The sequence below is a fragment of the Empidonax traillii genome, unplaced genomic scaffold (genome assembly GCF_003031625.1).
Source record: "Empidonax traillii isolate 1590-97213 ecotype Southwest subspecies unplaced genomic scaffold, ASM303162v1 scaffold55:size2822071, whole genome shotgun sequence".
NCBI classification, from domain to species: Eukaryota; Metazoa; Chordata; class Aves; order Passeriformes; family Tyrannidae; genus Empidonax; species Empidonax traillii.
This window is the reverse complement of record NW_020955248.1, coordinates 931,391-950,899: the sequence shown is the minus strand read 5'-3', so window position 1 is coordinate 950,899 and position 19,509 is coordinate 931,391. Positions and strand designations below refer to the sequence as shown.

The 19,509-nt window shown below is 51.3% G+C and overlaps 1 protein-coding gene and 1 long non-coding RNA gene across 2 annotated transcripts; one reads left to right on the top strand and one right to left on the bottom strand.

Moving 5' to 3' along the window:
- Window positions 1–7,632: 7,632 nt before the first annotated feature.
- Window positions 7,633–9,662, bottom strand: LOC114055446. Its single transcript, XR_003570726.1, has 3 exons — window positions 9,281–9,662; window positions 8,298–8,402; window positions 7,633–7,669 (listed from the first exon to the last, which is right to left on the bottom strand). It is a non-coding gene; the product is annotated as an uncharacterized LOC114055446 (long non-coding RNA).
- Window positions 9,663–12,037: 2,375 nt separating this feature from the next.
- Window positions 12,038–19,354, top strand: KDELR3 (KDEL endoplasmic reticulum protein retention receptor 3). The gene is made up of 5 exons (XM_027879427.1): window positions 12,038–12,512; window positions 13,387–13,487; window positions 14,022–14,180; window positions 14,490–14,742; window positions 17,617–19,354. Exons 1-5 carry the CDS (start codon window positions 12,422–12,424, stop codon window positions 17,655–17,657), a joined length of 645 nt encoding a protein of 214 aa, XP_027735228.1. The 5' UTR covers window positions 12,038–12,421; the 3' UTR covers window positions 17,658–19,354.
- Window positions 19,355–19,509: the final 155 nt, after the last annotated feature.

Here is a 19,509-nt window from a genome sequence, read left to right as displayed (position 1 = left end):
GCTGGGGACACCAACCACGGTGCTGCAGTCATCTCCACCTTCCCGTGTGACACTGTGCTCCAGCAGCACAAGCCATTGCACCAGCCCACGCTGCCACCCCGCTTCTGCTCTGACCCTGAGCAGACACAGGGGGATGGGTTGTTGCTGTCCTTTTCCAGGGGATCTGTGGGCCAATAATGTCAAGGCAGTTGGTGCTGATGCAATGCCTCCATTTCTCCATTCCCAGTGCACAGTGCAGTGCCTCGCACATCCCAGTCTTTCTTCAGCCCCTGCCAGAGTGGATCATATACTGTCAATCCTTCCTTAAATTTGCAGTGGAAGAGTCTCATGAAACAGAACAGAAAAGTCCATACTGAAACACTCCCCCACTTCTCTTTTTATAACAACCATATCTGGTGCTCTGGGACGTACACTGTGAACGACGGCGATGGAAAAATCCCAGGGTATTTTTACACTCTTAGTCTTTGCTTTATCTGGAGTTGTCTGGCAAATGCTTCCCTCCTGTCTGTGGTCAATACCGCAGCCGCTGGTTGCGCTCCGCTTTGTGCCTTTATCCCCATTACAGGCTGTGTATCTCTGGCTGGCTTTGAGATCAGCATCCACAGACTCAGCCTGCCAGCTCAGGCACGGTGACAACACAGCAGATGAGCCTCTTGCCTCTTGGGGGGTCAGGATGGAAACATTTGCAGCTCAGAGGGGACCTCTTTGCCTTTTTGCAGAACTTTGCAGACCCAGAGCATTCCATTTGTCCTCTTCATTATCTTTGTAACTCCATCTCTTCTCCTATTCCTCACAAATATTCCCAAGGTTCATGCCAGGGCTCATAAGGCAGCTCAGTGCCATGGGGCTGTCCTGCCACAAGAGTCAGTGGCCGAGCTCCCGCTCCTCCGTGCCAGCAGGGCTGGGTGCCAGGCACTGTACGGGCACACACGAAGGCACAGTCACCGCGCAGGAGAGTTTTACCATATTAAAAAGGCAAGTGACATATGGAAGGTGAGGGGAGGAAGCTGTAATCAACTCTATACCATTTTTATATACACACTTCTGCCTTTTCGTTCAATAATTATAAATAGATTAAGTGCCAACAGTCCCCATCTGCCCCTCAAGGCATGATCCGCTGACCAGTTTCCTCTCCAAAAGAGGATTTTAGTAATGTATCTCTGCCTGGTTTACATTTTAGGATGGAGTGAGAAGGGGGGATATTTTTACCCCCCTGTGAAGCTCTGGAGCCTGAGGATGGGTAATATGAAAACAAAACAAAATGATTTGAAGTTAAACCATCTCAGTGTGTGACTCAGAGCTATTCATAGCTCCCTGAAGCCAGCTGCAGCAACGGAGCCAGAAGGATTCTGCCCGTATTATTATTCCAATTACCATCTGAATTAAAAGTTTGAGCAGTGATCAGCCCACATGCTGATGGGAGGGGGAGAGAAGAAAGCGAAGAGAGAAGGAGAGAAAGAGTGAGAGGGAGAAAAAACAGATAAAAATGGGAACCACACAAAGGTCCCCAGGATGACAAAGTCAGGAAGAGGCACAGAGAGGTGACAGCATCACCTCCTGCCTGCTCCCACACCACCCCGGCGATCCCTGCTCCGGTTCCACCGTCCAGGCAACAGCACTGCAAGAACAGCTGCTTGCTCCCCAGGATCTCAGACTAGATGGGGGATACCCCATGGTGGGGCTAGTGGGACTGGCACTGGTCTTCACCCACTCTTCTCTAGCCAAAATGGGTCTGGGGGGTACAAGCTACAGAGGCTGGGGATTGGCTGAGCAGGACTGTAAGGAGAGGATGCTGCTGGTGCAGCAGCTGGGGAGAAGTCCCTTCTTGATGAGTGAGGTAGGTGGGTGTTTTTCTTTGTAGCTGGCATCATAGAGAAAATTAAATGCTCAGAAGGCCCCTGGCCTTCCCTCGATGGCTTTTTGGCCAAAAGGAGCAGAGGTTTTTTTGGCAGCCAGGGCACAGATCGCATCCCACCTGCTCCTGAGGAAATGTGAGGACTGATGCATGCCCCAGCACCCTGCCTGCCTAAACCATGACTAGACTCCAAAGGGTTGGTGCAAAATCCACAAGAACTGAAAAACTGAAGGTGCTGGGGTGTCCCTGAGGTCCTCACATCCCAGGTGGTTTCAGTGGGCTTAGGTTGCCTCCTCCAGCTTTCCAACATAACTGCACCAGCGAAAAGGACATCTCCTCTAAGCCCCCATTCCAGGAACTCCCTTCACTGAGCACCCTCCCTTGCAGGAACCTTGGTGAAAGGCCATTCCCAGCAGTATCCCTCTGCCTTGTTATTTCTGCAACACAGAGTCCCTGGCCAGAAGAGCTGCCCACGCAGGGCCTCTTGATGGTTTTTGGCTTGTTCAGGGGACAGGGATCATTATTATTGTTCAGGAAAAGGCGGGCAAGGGTGGATCACGTCATCTGCCTGCCTGCTGCGGTTGCACTCCTGACAGGGCAGTACCTCTGCCAAGCACCCAGCAAGGCAGGTGCCTGCAAATGGGTTATGGATGATGATGACAACAACAGTGACAGCAGCAAAGGGTGAGCAATAACCAGGGCACAGCCTCCTCTGCACCAAGACCCTGATCAAGAGAGGTGACAGCCACTGCTCCGCACCCAGCTGCTGCACAAGAGCTGAGTTCCCAGCCTGGCCTGGCTGCTGAGCACTAACCCGTCAGCTATAGACAAAAAACAACCTCCCCTCAAACCCTTTGTTGCTATGCTAACAAGAAGCCCAAGGAGCCCAGCAGAGCCACGATTCTCCTGAGAGGGTCCCAGCTTCTCCCTTTCAGCCACGCCTGCAAGGCACCAGAAATAGAGCCGAGGGAGCATCCCAGGTAAGCTGGAAAACTGCGTTTCTGCAACAAGCAGATCAATTATTTCACTACAGGTCTGTTGACTTGTATTGCTGCAGCTTGATCAGTCTTGTTTAACAAATGCATCTAGAAGATATCAAGCCCAAGCGCTGCCCGCCTCATGCCATATGGAGGACCGTTGCCCCTTCCTTCACCTGCCCCCCAGCTGCCCAACACGGCAGGGGCTGCCATCGCGGACAGGGTCAGACCAGGGAGAGCAGTGTGGAGTAGGACACGGCGGCTGCATCTGCACACTGCTACGACTGCGATATCCCCCCCACCATCTCTACAGGTTGCTGTCAGACCCCTGCTTCTCCAGCCTGCAATAGTTGCTCCCGCTGGCACCCTGTCTGCTCACCTGCCTCTCGCCTGCTGGCATTCGGTGCTGCTCACAGCTTCTGCCTGGTCACCTCCACCCAGACACGAGGTTCTTTCTTGGTGGTGGGAACAATGGGGACAGGAGAGGAGAGGACTTCTGGGGCCACTGTGCCTACTGTGCCCGTGGCAGGCACCGCCTCTTCATAATGCCATCGAGCTTTTCAGCAGGATGAAGCGCCTGTATGTCCAGCCTCTAGGATCCCGGGTGTCCTTCAGCCCCCGCACTCACTGCGCTGCTGGCAGAGCCAATCCATACAGCTCTCATGGGGCTTTACCCTGCTCTATAGCAGAGTCATTTTTGACATGCACTTTCTACAAGACTACTTTCAACTGGTCCCTCTGCACGGGTGCTGGGGCAGGCTGCCAGCAGAAAAGGAGTAAGCAAGAGGAGAGGGGAGAGTGAAGCTGAAGGTAGGAGAAAGGAGAACAGGCAGTGGAGGGGTAGCTGGGACGACACCAGCAGCTCATTGTACCAGTGCTGGTGCCGCTCACCAGGGAGGGAAGGACGTGAGGAGGGAGGCAAGGGGAAGTGTCAGGTCGTTTTTCTGAACTTTTTGCAGGGGACAGAATGGGGGACACTGCCTCCCATGTTTTCACACAGCACCAGGCTCCTTGTGAAGTGTTTTGGGAGAAATGTTGCCATAGAAATAAAACAGCCGTCCAGATCGTGAGAGGCAAACCCTCTGCCATGGTGGTAGGGGCTGGTGCAGGCATGGGTAAAGTAGCTGCAGGAGTCCCTGGCTGGCAGCATGAGGCAGTGCCAGGCTGGAGGAGACCTTGTTCTCCATTCTCTGCTCCCTAATATCCAATGACAGCAGCAGTGGTGCTGGTGCTAGGAGATGGTGGGCATCTTCTCCTCAGATAAACCAGCGTGTGAATGCCAAAACTGTCCCTGAAGCAAGCTGCCTGCTTCCAGGCTCCCAGAAGGACAGGCATGGAGGTGCATGGGTCTCTTGGACCATTGGGGCAGGGTTACATGGCAGCCAGCTTACATCCCTAATCTGCCTGGTCCTTGGCACATTCTTCACTGCTGGAGAACAAGCCTGAGAGGTCTGAGGGTCAGAACCAGCTCAAAGGCAGCTCCTGTCTCTCCCAAGACAGAGAATCAACGTCTCTCACAAGAAGAATCTTCAAGCCCAACCATCGCCACTAAAGCCACCTTGTTTGGGGAGGAAAACCAGTGTTGGTGCCTCCCAGGGCTCGATGTGAGTCCCCTCTGCCCTCGGGCGCAGAGGCAGTGCTGTGAAGGAGCAGGAATCTAGCCTGACTCAGTTTCGCAGTGCTGCGAGGCAAGCACAGGCAGCTTCACTCAGTCCTTGCCATTCACAGAAAAACGAGCTCCAGCGGGAGGCTGGGAGCCGCGTGGATGAGTAAGGGATCGATTGCTAAGACGCCAGCATCCATCTATTGATTCCTGGCTGCACTGCCGGGTTAAGCCAACCCAGTGCAATAATGAGACAGGACAGGGGAACATGCTGAGGGCAGATTGCCATTAACTGCTCCGCTTATGGTCTGCGCTGATGTCAGCGCGCGGCAGGCACAGGTATCCATCACCATGTCCTCCTCCCCACTGTTGCCACCCTCCCATCAGTAATACCACCCCAGGAATGCAGCTGCTCCTAGGGTGGTGGTCAGCGGCTGAGCTTGGGGTGGCCAAGTGGCCAGAGGGGCCAGTGAGGATCCATCCTGCCAGACAACTCCATCCTTCCCGCTACCTCCTCACTTTCCAGCTTTCCTTGAAAACCATGGTTGAGGGCTGCCAGGGGCATGGACTACTTCCAGCCCCCTGTCAGCACCACAGGTTGGGGCACTTGATCCTGGCACCCAAATTGGGGGGGAGAGGGAAGAGGAGAAAGGTGGAGAAGACGGAGCCCCACTTCCCTCCGGACCAGCCCTCTCCAGCTTACCCTGTCTGTGGTCATTCCTCATCATGCCTCCTCTTCCCCACCACCCACTGTCCCCACCAGACTCATGTTTCCATCCTAAGGCACATATTTCCCCTGTACTTATTATTATTGTCCGTGGCCACAAACAAGGGTGGTCACGTGCCAGGGTGTCTCAGGCTTCTGTGGGTGCCACTTCTAGTGGTGAATGGAGAAGGGATGTATTTGCATGCCTCCATCAAGATGTGTTCCCCATGCTCCCACCTGTCCTCTCCCAGGCTCTGGGTGGCCCCAGACCCCTAGCTCATCTCCACACCTCCCACCCCCTGTGGATGCCTACTCCTGAGAAGCCAAGGAGAGCACAGAGCAGGGGTAGAGGGTAGTCTTGGAGCCGCATCGCCTTCACCGTGCATCCCCCATGTGTGCTGTCACTGTCTGCCCTTCACAGCACAACCCCCTAAAAAGATGAATGGGAAAAGGTAGAGGGCTCAGGGCCTCTGTTCGCTTCGCCACGGATGGAGTCCGGGTGGGGCAGTGGGGACAGGATCTCCAGGTTCTTGGCAGAGGGATTTGGCTGACTCCAGGTGTTTTGCTCACAAGAGAGGGCCTTGCAGGCTGAAGGTGGCACCAGGGATATCCGAGGTGACCTGCTAGCACCACACAAACCTGCCTGCACATTCATGCCCCGGCGGGGATGCTGACCTTGCCAATAGGGAGCAGAGGCAGAGTTTCTCTGGCAGTTTGCTCATGGCTTCCTTCTGAACTCCTTTCACCCAAACCCAGTATACAGAAGACCCTTTGCATCATGCCTATTCGGGGGCTGTTGGACCACCAGCAGCAGGATCAGCCATGCTGGGACTACGAAAGGTGGAAGGCAAGGGAGGGAGGGGCAGGTCTGGAGCCCGAAAAGCTCCACAGGCAGTAAGAGAACACATCCACTTTAGCCCCATTTGCACCCAAGCACTTGGAAAAGGGATCTCCAGCTGCATTCTTCCCTGTGAACTGTGTGGGACCATTGCCTGAACGGAGGGGAAAAAGGTGAGCAAGACCCAGCCCAGGGCAAGAAGACACTAAGGAAACATGGGGAGCCATAAAAATGAAGAAGTTACTTGCAAAGCGACCACAGTCAGGGTGGCGAGGGGTGGGGAGGGAAGTTGGGGAGGTTTACAGGCAGGTGCCCACCCCTGCCCCTTGGCCCGTGGCCACCCTGGTAGCTGTACGTGCATATGCCGTGCACACAGGCAACTTTATTATTCACTGGCACACTCACATGAAGCCACACATCTCTCCCTAAGTTATATTTATAGTTGTTGCTCAGAGTGAACGCAAATGAAACAATACACTATTTTCCTAAGAGAAAAAAAAAACAAAAAAAAAACCCTTCCCGGTCTCATGCCGGTGAGGGGAGCAGCGCGCCCCGGCACCGCCTCTTACCCAGGTCCTGCCGAGGGCTGCTGCCTGCTCCAGCCGTGCCGAGCCAACATCAGAGGAAGGGGAAAGCGGACGGTTTCTCCATCTCACCATGAAATGTCTCAGCCGGACCGGAGGAATCAGGGAGGTCTCTCTGCAGCCCTCGCTCACCTCCAGCTTAGCTTTATCTTTTTCCCCCCGAAGAGCTACTTCTCTGCTGCGACCTGCTCTTCTCCTAACTCTGCCCTGCCCACGCCAGAGCTCTCCTCCTGCCTCTGCCTCTCAGAATTTTTTGCTCCCAGGAGCGTCCATCCCACGGAGTGCTGATGTGCCTTCGTGGCTCGGCGATGGGTTCAGGTCTCCCCCTCCTGCCCGGTTCCCTCCTTCTCTGGCATTATTTGCCTGTGCCTCTCGCTGCCTCCCTGCTCTAGTCCCCAGATCCCCCCTCTGCCTTCCACTCTGCCTCCCTTTGCGCTCCGCTCCCTTTCCCTGGCTGCCTCTCCCCCTCGCTGATTGCTATGCAGTCTGTAGCTGAGAAGTCAGTAACTCTGTGGTAGGATCCAACAGCTTTCCGCTACTTTAGCCCATCCTCGCATGTGAGCTCAGAGCTGCAGAACCGCCATGGGGGAGACGAGAGCAACCATCGGCAGAGGGGAAGGGACAGCAGGGCCACCGGGTGCCCCCAAGGAGGTGAATCCTCCTGCTGGGCTGGTGCACAGGGATGAATTATCCACTGTCAGGGTTTTTTTCCCCACTTGGATTTAGGGTGCTGGGCTGACACCTCGCTCTGAGGAAGGGCCAGGCTCTCCCAGCTGATGCAGAGTGTTTGCTGTGGGGCATTGCCTTCCCGCCCTACAGAGCTGGAGATTGCCTTCTGGGATGGGTAACGCTGGGGACAGGAGCGTGGGCACAGAGGGACCAGCCCTCAGGGCTCCAGGATAATGCACAGCCGCCCCGCCAGGAAACATGTCCAGGTAACCTCCTCTGGGTCTCCATGGGCAGCAGCACCTCAGAGGCTTTGCAGAGGTCACTTCTTGGTGACAAGATGAGAAGCCAGGGGACAGCCCTGCTCCAGGACAGAGTGGTTTGAGGACACAGTTTCCATACTGGTGTCTTATCTGCTGTCCCCAGTGTTAGGGCCTGTGCTGAAAAGTCAATAAATATAAAAAAAAAACAATTTGAGTCTCCCCTGGGCTCCAATCCCGCAAGAATCACAACTCTCCCTCCCAAAATCATCCCAAGATCCCCTTGCACAAGATGCTGTGGGGCCTGCTGTCCCCCACCGGCATCAGTGAGCACTGCCGTGGCGAGCACAGCCCGCTCCCACCTGGCAAAGCCACCACCAAGGAAGCAGAGGGTGAGTTTGGTAGCTCCATGCAGATGAGCAGCTGCAAACCAGGAGCTCATCAGCCTCCTGCATGGGCCAGCTCATCTCAGTGCACTCATGGCTCCTCCATCCTGCCCCAGTGGGGGAATCCTAGGGAGCTGCTGTGACTGGAGGGAATGAGACCAGTGTGTCCATGCCCTCTGTAGCCATCCCTATGGGAACCTTGTTCAGGTTCATAAGCGTACTTGCTTTCCCAAAAGCCCTGTCCTTAGGGCCCATGGGGCCACTTCCCAAGAGCTACAGGGCAGTAGCTGCCCATTTGCCCTGTGGCAAAGGATGCCATCCCTCTGGCACCATGACAGGCCTTTCTCCTCCGTGCAGTAAATGGATGAAGATGCTGCTGAGACATCTTCCTCCTTCCTGGAGTAGGCAAAGCCACCAAATACCTGCACAACCCTGTGGTCGCCTCAGCTTCAGGTTGGGTTTCCTCTTCTCTGCCTTTTGCTCCTCATTGCTGGCTCCCCACAAGACCTCGCCCTGTTTCCCTCCACCTGCGCAGTGAGAGGATGAACAGCTACACCTCGTGCATGGTGTGGCAGCCCAGCATGGCCAAGAGGCAGCTGGCACTTCTGGAGCCATTGAGTGGGACACGGGGATGTCGCACCAAGGATGCCACCGGCCCCTCTCTGTCTTTGTGCCCCCCAAGGTGCCATGCCCTGACCGCCCCATGGCCACCGGCCCCAGCAGCGGGGTGGCTCACACTCACCACCCCCGCCCGTCTCCACCAGCACCGTCTTTAATAAGAAGCGTGGAATATTTTAGCACCTATGGAAAAGCCACCACAGACGGTGGTGGCAGCCGTTGCCAGGGAGACGCTCCCAAAAATAGCCCCACTCCGCCAACCTTTCCCAGTGCTGCTGTGGGGACTGAGGGAGGCAAAGGGATAGAAGGATGGAGGGATGGAAGGGTGGAGGGAAGGATGGATAGAGGAATAGATGAAAGGAGAGAAAGAGAGATGGAAAGAGGGATGGAGGAATGTTTGGAGGGATGAATGGAGGGATGAATGGAGAAAGAGGGAGGGAAGGAGGGAGGCAGGCAGGCAGGAAAGGAGGAAGGGAGAAACAAGAGCTCCTGGGAAGGTGAACGACTGCTGCCTGACCCCTCTCCTGCCTGGGGATGAAGACAAGTGCTACCTTCGTGCCAGCAGCCCCTGCTTGAACACCTGTGGTCCCAGGTTCCTGTGATACCAGCTAAGCCAGCACAAACCTTCAAGTGCTCTCTGCCCTGGGAAGTTCTGACTTAGAGTGTTTAAACCAGACAACAATGTTTTGGACTCCTTAGCACCTGCAAGGCTCCCTCTACGATTCTCTTGCAATCATCCCATCCTTGTCCCCCACCAGTGCTCTAGGACTGCCCCAGCCAAACTGACCTGGTCATGGGGGACAGAGATGGTGAGACACAGAGGTGGCCCATGGTCTTCAACCCCACCATGTTTCCCAGCCCCTCCAGGTATGCTGAATCATTTCCCTCTCTTGATGAATCCCTGAGGCTGCCCACTCTCCCAGGCGGTCTGGATGCAGCTTGAGCCAGATCCTGCAGCAGAAATGGAGGGGGACACCAAGACAAGCACCTCTGTGGCAAAAGCACAGAAGCCTTCCCGGTAGCAGGAAACAAATGTTTTAGTAAGAAGGAAACCCCCTTTGTCCCTTTTCTCATCCCAACACCATTGCCTTGCAGGACAGGCAGAGGTGGGGAACAGCACTGGGTGGAGCTGCTGCTGCCTGGCCCAGAGGCTCTGCAGGAGGAGCCTTCCAGACTAGCAGAGAGGGAAACCCCAAAAATAGAACTAAAGGGGAAGGGGGAGAGGGGGAAGAAAAATAAACCCAACAACCCCAAATTCTTGGTTTTAATGCCAAATCCCAGCTCACTTGCCTCCCTGTCACCCTGGCGACATTCCTTGTGGTCACCATGGAAACGGGAGGCATGGAGAGAGCATCGCCGTGCAGGGTGGTGGCAGCACCCGGCATTATTTCGGGAGGCAGGGAGACACCCAGCACAAGGCACTTTGTGTTGTGGCAGGGAGGGAGGAGGGAAGGTTTATTTTTACTTGTTCCCACTTCATGTGCCCAATACTTCATCTCTTAGGGCCTGGCTGCCCCTTGGCCTCCTGGTAACTTTCCCATGGCCCTCATGGGTGCCACGCAGGGATGTCCCATGGGGAGACCCCGGCCCCACCACCACGTCCCAGCTGGGTGAGCTCAATTGGGCTGCTCCCAGGAAGATCCTCTGATGGTCACCTCAGCTGGTGATTCCTGCTGCCACAGCAGAAGATAATGCTGGGACTTGGAGCTGATCAGTTTTTCTTGGGAAGGTGCAAGATTAAGAGCATAAACCTTTGCCACCCACAACGTTACCCCTCTGCAGGGGGCTTCTTTGCCCCGTGAGACAAGAAGCTGCAAAGAGCAGTGCAGGGACAAGAGAAAGACGAGGGCTCTCAGACATTGCACTCCAGAGGCTTGGAAGGAAATCAGCTGGAAGAGAAGATCCCAAATCTGTTCCTTCCCCTAAACCTTCCATCCCTGCTCCATGGCTCAGACCTCTCTTTGCCCACCTGCAAAAGGATCTGGGATACTAGGGCCCTGCAGGGCCACCACAGCTGGGGCTTGGCTTTCACCAGCACCCACATGGCCCTGCTGAAATCCCAGGCAGCACCGCTCTGATGCCTGGAAACCCAATTTCAGCCAGGCCCTACCCTGTTACTCCTTTGCCAGTGCTCTCCTTTGGCCTTCTCCCGCTCTTTTCCCACTGCACTAACCTCTGCTTCGGTGCCCTGGCAGGGCCATCCCCAGTTTCATGGAGCTGAGCAGGTGTTTTCCAACACAGCCAGTGAATCCATCTGGAAAAGCCCGATGATGCAGGTGCTGGAGCGTCAGAGAGGGAAAACACAACTGCCAGCCTAATGGGCAGGGAGGAAATATATGCAAATATATTCAGAAAGGGATCCGGTGATGCTAATAGGCTTGTTAATCGTCTCAGAAAGCACCAGGAATAATATTTTTACACTTTAATCTTTAAGGATTTTACTCCAAGCAAGTTCATAAGGACAGAGAGATATGTGTAGGAGACAGCCATGGGTGATGGCTGGAGACAGGGAGGGCGGCAGCCAGAGCCAACTCTGGGGCAAGAGCAGGTAGGATCACACAACCCAAGGGTAACCAAATTAGAACTACAGCCAGTGATTTGCTCAGGGATGAGGTGACAAATTGAAACATCCATTTGCTTGTATTAAAGTAACTTAATATAAAGTTAAATACATTTATTTAATTTATTTATTACATTTATTTATACTATATTTTAAAAATTAAGGCACCTAAAACAAATTGATTAGATATTGAATATCTAATTGCTGGCTCTTGATGCAGAGGTCCACCCACTGCCACCATGAGATCTCCCTGTGTAACCACTTCTCCAAGGACAAGGTTTATCTGAACCAGGCTGGTCAGCCAGAGCTGTTTTCAAATATATTAGAACTTTCGAACAGTCACTACTGAGCTCCTTTCTGTGAAATCTACAAAACCAGCAGCACCCATGCACTTCTTTCACTCAACACATGAACTACTTTGTTTGTAACGCACTTGCAGGAATCCAGGATTAATATTTTCAGTGAAGTTTGTTTCAAACCAGCCCTTGGGAGGATCTTTACCTTCCTCCTGGGTTGGGGTCTGGGATCCACACTGCTCCAGATGGAGCACCTGAAGGCAGGGTTTCCTGCTGGGCCAGTCACCAGGCAATGCCTGTGCATGAACTGCCGTGGAAGAGCTGCACTGGCTTGGTAATTCAAATCTCTCCCCACTTCTTCTTTTGCTCGGGGAGACAAGGTGGAGCACTGGGGAGAAGGTGCTGGGGTCAGCAAGGGCAGAGGGCAGAAGGCTGCCGGCTGGGAGCAGGACAGAGGTTAATGCACCCGTGGTGAACTTCCCTGGGAAGCCTGGCCCTCGCAGGAGGGTGTGTCCTCAAGGCCAGAAGATGGGAATCCCGTTCCCTCTGCCTTTTCCCCTTTAACCACACTTCCGTATGTAACTTGAGACAGGCTGGGGAAGAAAAAAGAGGAAAGAAAAAAAAGAAAAAGGGAGAAATAGCGCAGTTATTCCCGCCTCTGCCTCCTCCTCTCTCTCCTCCCCGGCCAGCCAGGAGCCACGTCACCGTCACCCAGCGCTGGCTTCAGGGCTGCTCAGCCTGGGGCTCTCCAGGGGACAAAGCCCAACTTTCAGCCTAAAGCAGGGAGAGGAAGGCCCTAGAACGGGAGAGGGAAAATCCACCTTGGTGGAAAAGTAAATAAGGCAGACATCCAGCCTGGAAGGGGAAAGGCACCCACAACCAGGGAAGAGGAGAGCCTGAACTTTGTTCCACAAGAAGGGAGGGCTCTGTGCTCAGGGAAAAAAGGAAAGTTGAGCCGGAGGAGACCGTTCACTCAGTTGAGGCTCAAGGAAGAAAAACTCCCTGTCCTCGCCTTCCTCGCCTGCAGAAAGCGCCACATTCCCGTCACCACAGAGGAGCCCCCGCCGGCACCATGAACATCTTCCGCATCCTGGGGGATATCTCCCACTTGCTGGCCATCATTATTCTCCTGCTGAAGATCCTGAAGTCCAAGTCCTGTGCCGGTGAGTGCTCCCATGCCCCAGGGAAGGAGGGTGGTCTTTCTTGGAGGGTAGCTTGATGAAGTGTGCAAGCAAAATGGGTGCTGGAAAGAGTAGTGATAGCCCACACAAACTGGAAGCCCTCCCCACTGGGCTCTCGCAGGGAAGTCATCCTCCTCCTCTGGAAGGTGTCCCTGGCAGAAGGAGAGTGCTGTGTTGGAAGGATGTGATGTGGCAAGGCACACAGCCTCAGGCAGGTGTTGGTCTTGGGGTGGTAAAGTGAAGGGGAGGGCAGCAAGGCCAGAGGGAGGTGGAAAATAAGAGTAAGAAGTTGTGGCAGCACCAACACCAACAACCCGGAGGTAAAGCTGCAGGAGGATTTTGCTGAGTTCATAGTTTCCCTAGTGATAGATTTTGGGGCTGGGCTGCTGGGGCTGTGACCATTATCGCTGGTAGAGAAATAGGTGGGCCTGACTGCATCTCCCTGCCAGCAGTGACCAAGCTCCAGCAGCGTCCCTGGGCTGGTCCCACACCTCTTCCCTCCAATGTCAGATGTCACATCACACAGTCCCTGGTGAGGTAGGCAGCAAAGGGGGAAAGGAGGGAGGAGAAAGGTCTTTTGGTGACAGTAAGGACCAAATTGGCCAAAGCAGTGACATGACCACTGGGCACCAGTCCCTACAAGCACAGCTCAGTGGCATCAGCAGGAGCCTGTCCTGTTACTTGGGAGACTCCACTCAGTCCTGGGGTAGGACTCAAGCTACATCAGCATCTGGACACCAGACCTGGCTCACAAAACAACATGCATAAATACATATATTCCAAAGAAGGTTTAAGGGGACCCTATGGGTCCTTCCCTTCATCTGCTTTACCTTCCTTTTGTCTCCCTGCCATGTAGGAATCTCCGGGAAGAGTCAGATTCTTTTTGCCCTTGTCTTCACAACCCGCTATCTGGACCTATTCACAAACTTCATCTCTGTCTATAACACTGTGATGAAGGTAAGGAGAGGGCAGTGCAGCAGCAGAGATTCCCCTCAGCTCGCCATGGTTTTTCAGGGAGGTGAGGGCACATGGTCATTAAGTGAATTTTTCAGCCAGGAAGAGGGTGTAAAGATGCTTCCTTTGGTGTCACTGGCCCTCCACTGACAAAAAAAATCCCTCACCAGAGTCAGTGGGGGAGCTGAGCCACATTTAGTACCACTAAAACTAGAATGAGATGCTGTGAACCAAGCCTGGCTGTCCTTGCACAGCAGGAATGTTAACAGAAGGCTGCTACCAAGCCAACCTCTTCACACAGAGCCCCAGAGGGACTCAAACAAGTGTGGTCTGCATGGTGGGGCAAGCTTTACTTGACCACTGGAGTATCTCCAGCAAAAGTCAATCCATAAGCCAGCATAGGAAAAGCATTCACTACTATCTCACCCTGGCACAGCCACACTAGAACCAGGTTTACAGGTCTTCGGCAAAGCCCTCCTCTAAGCACGGAAGGTGCAATTGCAGGTGAGGTCTTGCCATCTCCCTTCTCTCCTGCAGGTCATTTTTTTGATATGTGCCTATGTCACCGTGTACATGATCTATGTGAAATTCCGGAAAACATTCGACAGCGAGAATGACTCTTTTCGCCTCGAGTTCTTGCTGGTCCCTGTCACAGGCCTGTCATTTCTGGAGAACCACAGCTTCACCCCCTTGGAGGTAAGGAAAAGCTGAGGCAGGAGAAGGGAGGGGAGGCAGCAGCCTGACACCAGGCAGCAGAGAGAGAACCATGTTAAATAACTGAGATTTTTAACAGTAAAAGCAGGCAGGAAGGGCAAAGTTGGCAGGCCTTGAAGATGCTCAGCGCTGTCTCCTCTCAGTCCCAGCACAGCAGGCTCATTTTCCCCCAACTTCAGCAGCACTACTCATACCACTCACACATCAGTGCTTTGCCAAAGGAAAAGCTTTGGGTCTTAACACGTGTTAACCAGCACCGACTCCCCACCGCCTTCATTTTGCACCTCACAGATACTCTGGACCTTCTCCATCTACCTGGAGTCCGTGGCTATCCTTCCTCAGCTCTTCATGATCAGCAAGACAGGGGAAGCAGAGACCATCACGACGCACTACCTTTTCTTCCTGGGCCTCTACCGCGCTCTCTACATTGCCAACTGGGTCTGGCGTTACCACACAGAGAATTTCTATGACCAGATCGCTGTAGTTTCCGGGGTGGTACAAACCATCTTCTACTGTGACTTCTTCTATCTCTACGTCACCAAAGGTAGGTAAATAGGTTGGTATGAATCTAAAATGTTCATTCAACACTCTTGCAATGCACGGTGGAGCTGCAGCTTGCCACACGTCAATCCTTGCATGACTTCATTCTTTGCTGTATTTGTGATGTACACGGTGCACCTCAACTCCACTTTGAAAAACCTATTTGTTGAATGCAAGTGGACATCACTGCTCACAAAGCTCTAAAAGTGCCTGTGAAACATAGCAGAAATTAAACCAGAGCTAAGACTAGTTTAACCCAACCTTGGGAAGTTAACAACTGAGGTACATTTCAATTCTACATCCATTCTGAAAGATTATGAATCACCCAAAAGAAAAAAAAAAAAAAGGAAAAAAAAAAAGGAAAAAAAGAAAAACTTTGAGGCGGAAAAAATAGCTGCAGGCAGACAATGTACCTGAGAAGGCAACTGCAGACATATGGAGATATTATTAAGCCTACTTTTCCTTTGATGGGAAAGATGTAACATTGTCAAGAACTAATTCTGTAGGAAGATGGGCATCTGCACAGAAGAGACACTTTCCAAAATCAGATGCCCCTTCCATTTCAGTGCCATGTTTTGGTACATACCAGAGCTAACAAGGGCACCAAGGGCATAAATCCTGGTAGAACACACTGTGGTTTGCTGAGGCTGAAGCACACTTTAAAACACCTTTCTGTTGAGGACAGAATTAGATGAAATTGCCTGAGTGGACAATCATTTTCTAGTCTGCCAAAAGCAGTAGTGATGGCCTGTGTTTGATGTTTCAAGGGATGGATTTTTGGTAGCTTCATGCACTGTGCCTGCCGATAGAGAGGTGACAGGAGCACTGAGCAGGTGGTTGGCCTTGGCAGATTAAGACTTCCTTCTGTCATTCAGTATTTTTGTTGCCAGAAAATTACTTTGTAAAACTGCCATCAAGGTGCTCCACGTCAATTCCTTTTTTTTTTTTTCCCTTTTCTAAACTAATTCCCATTTTAGCTTCGCTCCATTCATGTGTCCTTTTGTATTATTGTAAGAAATCGATACCCTTTGTAGTTGTGATGGTGGAACAAAAGGGGGAAAAAACCACAACTGCTAGCTTTCAGTCTCACACTGCTAGTGACAGAGCTGCAAAATTTAGATGATACAGGAGGCAGAAGAAAAAACACTTGTCCCTGGAACATCACAGCAGGAAGAGAATTGCTTTTTTCCCCCTCTTTTCTTTTACACAAGTGTTCTGGATCATGGGAGAGAAATAGTGTCTGAAGATATGCAAATGCTTAGCAGTCATTTATGAGAGCCAGCAATATTATAGCAGGTTGCGTCTCTCTTGCATTCCTTCAAAAACCCCAACTTTTCAAAACATTTCTAACACTGAAGAACTCAGACAAAAGGGTAGCAATGCTAAAGAAAAAAAAAAAGGCATTATATAAAGAAATGTATTAAATAAGACTTCAGAGCCTATACCAAAGCATTGCAAAGGGATTTTTATAGAACGCTACTTCTTTTTATCTTGTTTTCAAAACTAGATGAGCTCCTTTCTGTTTAACACAAGGACATGAAAGATATCCCGAGGAAGCTTTCAGCACCCCAAAGCTTGTATTTCACTGAATGGCCGGGGTTGGAAACAGACAGGGGAAGGAGAGGGGGAATCATCTAACTCATGCCCCCACTCACAGCACATTGTTCAAGGTCCTGTCCCATCAGGTTTTGATTATGCACAGGATGCAGCCTCTCTGGGCAACCTGTGCTGATGTCTGACCACCCTCCATAAAATGTTATTTTCTGATGTTAAAAGTGGAATTTCCCATTGCCCCATGCCCTGTCACTGGGCACCACTCAGCAGAGTCTGAATTTGTCTCCTTTATTGTTCCATCAGGCATTTGTACACATGGGTGACATCCCTCTCAGCCTTCTCAAGGCTTAACAGCCTCAGCTTGCAGCCTGCGCTCTTACATGAGGTGCTCCTGTAGTCCTTTGTGACTTGCTCCAGTATGTCCTTGTCTCTTGTTCTGGGAGTCCAGAGCTGAACCCACCACTGCAGCTGTGGTCTCCCCAAGGCTGAGACAGACAGGACCCCCCCGCACTAGCCCTGCAGCTTCTTTGCCACAAGGGCACACTGGTGGCTCCTGTTCAACTTGGTGTCCACCAGCACACACCAGGGCCTTTTCTGCCAAGCCCCCTTCCAGCTCGGCAGCCCCCAGCATATTCTAGTGCCTGGGGTTGTTCCGCCCCAGGGGCAGGACATCTATTTGCATTCACCAACCCTCACAAGTTCCCCCCAGCCCATTTCTCCAGCCTGGCACAGTCCCTGTGGCCCCACCTGCTGCATCAGGCGCTCACTGCCCTCTGAGGTCCATTTTCAGCACATTACTGCCCTTCCCTCTGGTACCCAGCAGACAGGTCCCAGCACCCACCCCTGTACCAGGCTGACAGCCCCTGTGCCCTGCCCACCACCACGCATCCAGGGCAGCTGCCGCTCCATGCACCCCCACCACAGGCATCCCTGCCATCCCAAGTTTCAGATCAGACAGGATGGGGCAGGCTCAGGGGGGCCTGGCCACAGACCATTTATTCAGGTCATTTTTCTCCTATCAAAAGGAGAAAGCACTAAGGATAGCACATCATTAGAAAAAAAATTAAAAGGTCCATATGGGAGAGCAAGTAACCATGGAAGAGAAAACAGGAACCTTTTCCTTCAGCATAAAGGAGAATAACTAGCTTGTGGAGTTTCTGCTCTTAGCAGCGATTTTGTAGTGGTTGACTCCCGTTTGCAGTTTGCAAAGCTGGCCCCCCACGACCCTATGCTCTTAACAGCAATTTAGAAAAAATAAAATTGTTGAAACAATAAAACAGTCAAATTCTCCAAAGTTCATTCATTACCTTTTGTCTTTGCACAGTCCTAAAGGGAAAGAAGCTAAGCCTCCCCATGCCTGTTTGAAGATATTCCACAGACAACGCAAGAAATTTTGAAGATGAAGCTTTTTAAAATCACAGCTTTCCTTTCCTGGCCTTTTTTGACTAATGGATGGCTCAGCCAACTTTCAACCCAGTGCCAGGAAGACGAGGCTTGGAAAGCTGAAATGCTTTTCATCCACAAGACTCTTCCCCTCCATTTTTTTATTTCTTCTCACTTGAATTTGGTGCTAGTCTAAGTAGTGCTGGCCAATACTGAAGCAGTGCAAATTATTCTCTCCTGGTTCTTCCCAGCATCTACCTCCAAAACACACCTCTACCTTGAACATGAGGTAGTACAAGGAGTATAAGGGAATTTGTTATTCCCTTTAGTCCTTTGGCAAGTCCCCATGGTAAAGGGACCATGGTACTATTAAGTCTGATAGCACAGACAAAAGCCACTGACCTATTTCACAGCTGGCCACATCTGACACAGCAGATGATACAACCTCTTACTTTAACTCCATATGAACTAACACCTTCTTCTAAATTAACTCTGCTTGACCGTCTCCCTATTCAGGTCCTGTAACATTAAAAAAAAAAAAACACATTCCCTTTGAATAACATGAATCTTCCAGTTCCACAAGTATTCAAAGATCCTCCCCACTCACTCACTTTCAGTTCCTCATATCCTACAGATGGGGACGATTTCAATTAAAATTCAGTGGGTTGCCAAGAGGTGTTTCCATCTCCTTGAATTTGACTTAAAGAACTGGGAAGAAGAGGGGCAAAGATGGCTTTACATTTCACAAATAAAGACAAAGTTCACAATTTATTGACAACAGTGTTTTTATTTATACCTACAAAAGAAAACAAGATGGTATCAAAAGGACAATTTACAAACTAAGAATAGTAACATAGCTCTTAGTATCCTGTGCCTGAACACCACAGATCTATGAATCTCTCAATTCAAGTCTTCATTAATACAACAGGAATGTGTTCAGAGACCAGCAGGTGTGTGAAACAAGATGCTGATCCCACACAAAGCCACTAACCCTTCCATTGTTCAGAGAAGTCCAAACAGTAAATTGCTTCAGGAAGTGGGAGGGGAGGAGACACCCAACTCATCTGACACTCCCACAAACTTTTTACAGATTGAAAACAATGCAAACAACACTAGAGACTAATGCTTTATCGACAAGGGCCCTCCAGCTGGTATATGGAACAGAGCAGCGAGCACCAGGTGGGACAGGGGCAGCACATGCCACAGTGCATTTATGCACTCAACAGTCTGGTTGACACTCTGAACTGAACCGAGACCCTGGACTTCAGCTGACCTCAGTGGCAATAAAGCAAGACTTGGCACTGATGTTTACATGTGCACAAGTCCTCCCCAAAAGAAGTGAAAGCTCTAACAGACTGTAAGGCAGCTTTGGCAGTCCAGAGACCCTTTTGAAAGTCAGTTCTACTCCTACACCCCTCAAACACATTTCTGCATTCAACTCTCAAATTTAAAACAAAGAAATTAAAATATAAAGCTCTACATTTGCTTGTGAGGGAGGCCAAAGAAAAATCAGAGAGTGCCTGGATATAGAAAATGTTTCTGGCTTTCACTTAACACAAGCAAAGGAACTTCCTGCCCATGCACTGGAATTATAAAACATGATGAGGGAACTGAGGTTCTGGAAGATCCCTCCCTTCTCCCTGTCAGCAACCTACCTGTGTACTGCACTCAAAAAAAAAAAAAAAAAAAAAAAAAAAAAAAAAAAAAAAAAAAAAAAAAAAAAAAAAAAAAAAAAAAAAAAAAAAAAAAGAAGCACATTCAACCCACAAAATTTTACTCTGGGAAGAAATTAAAATTAAAAAGAAATCATTTATGTATAAGCAAGCTCTTTCCC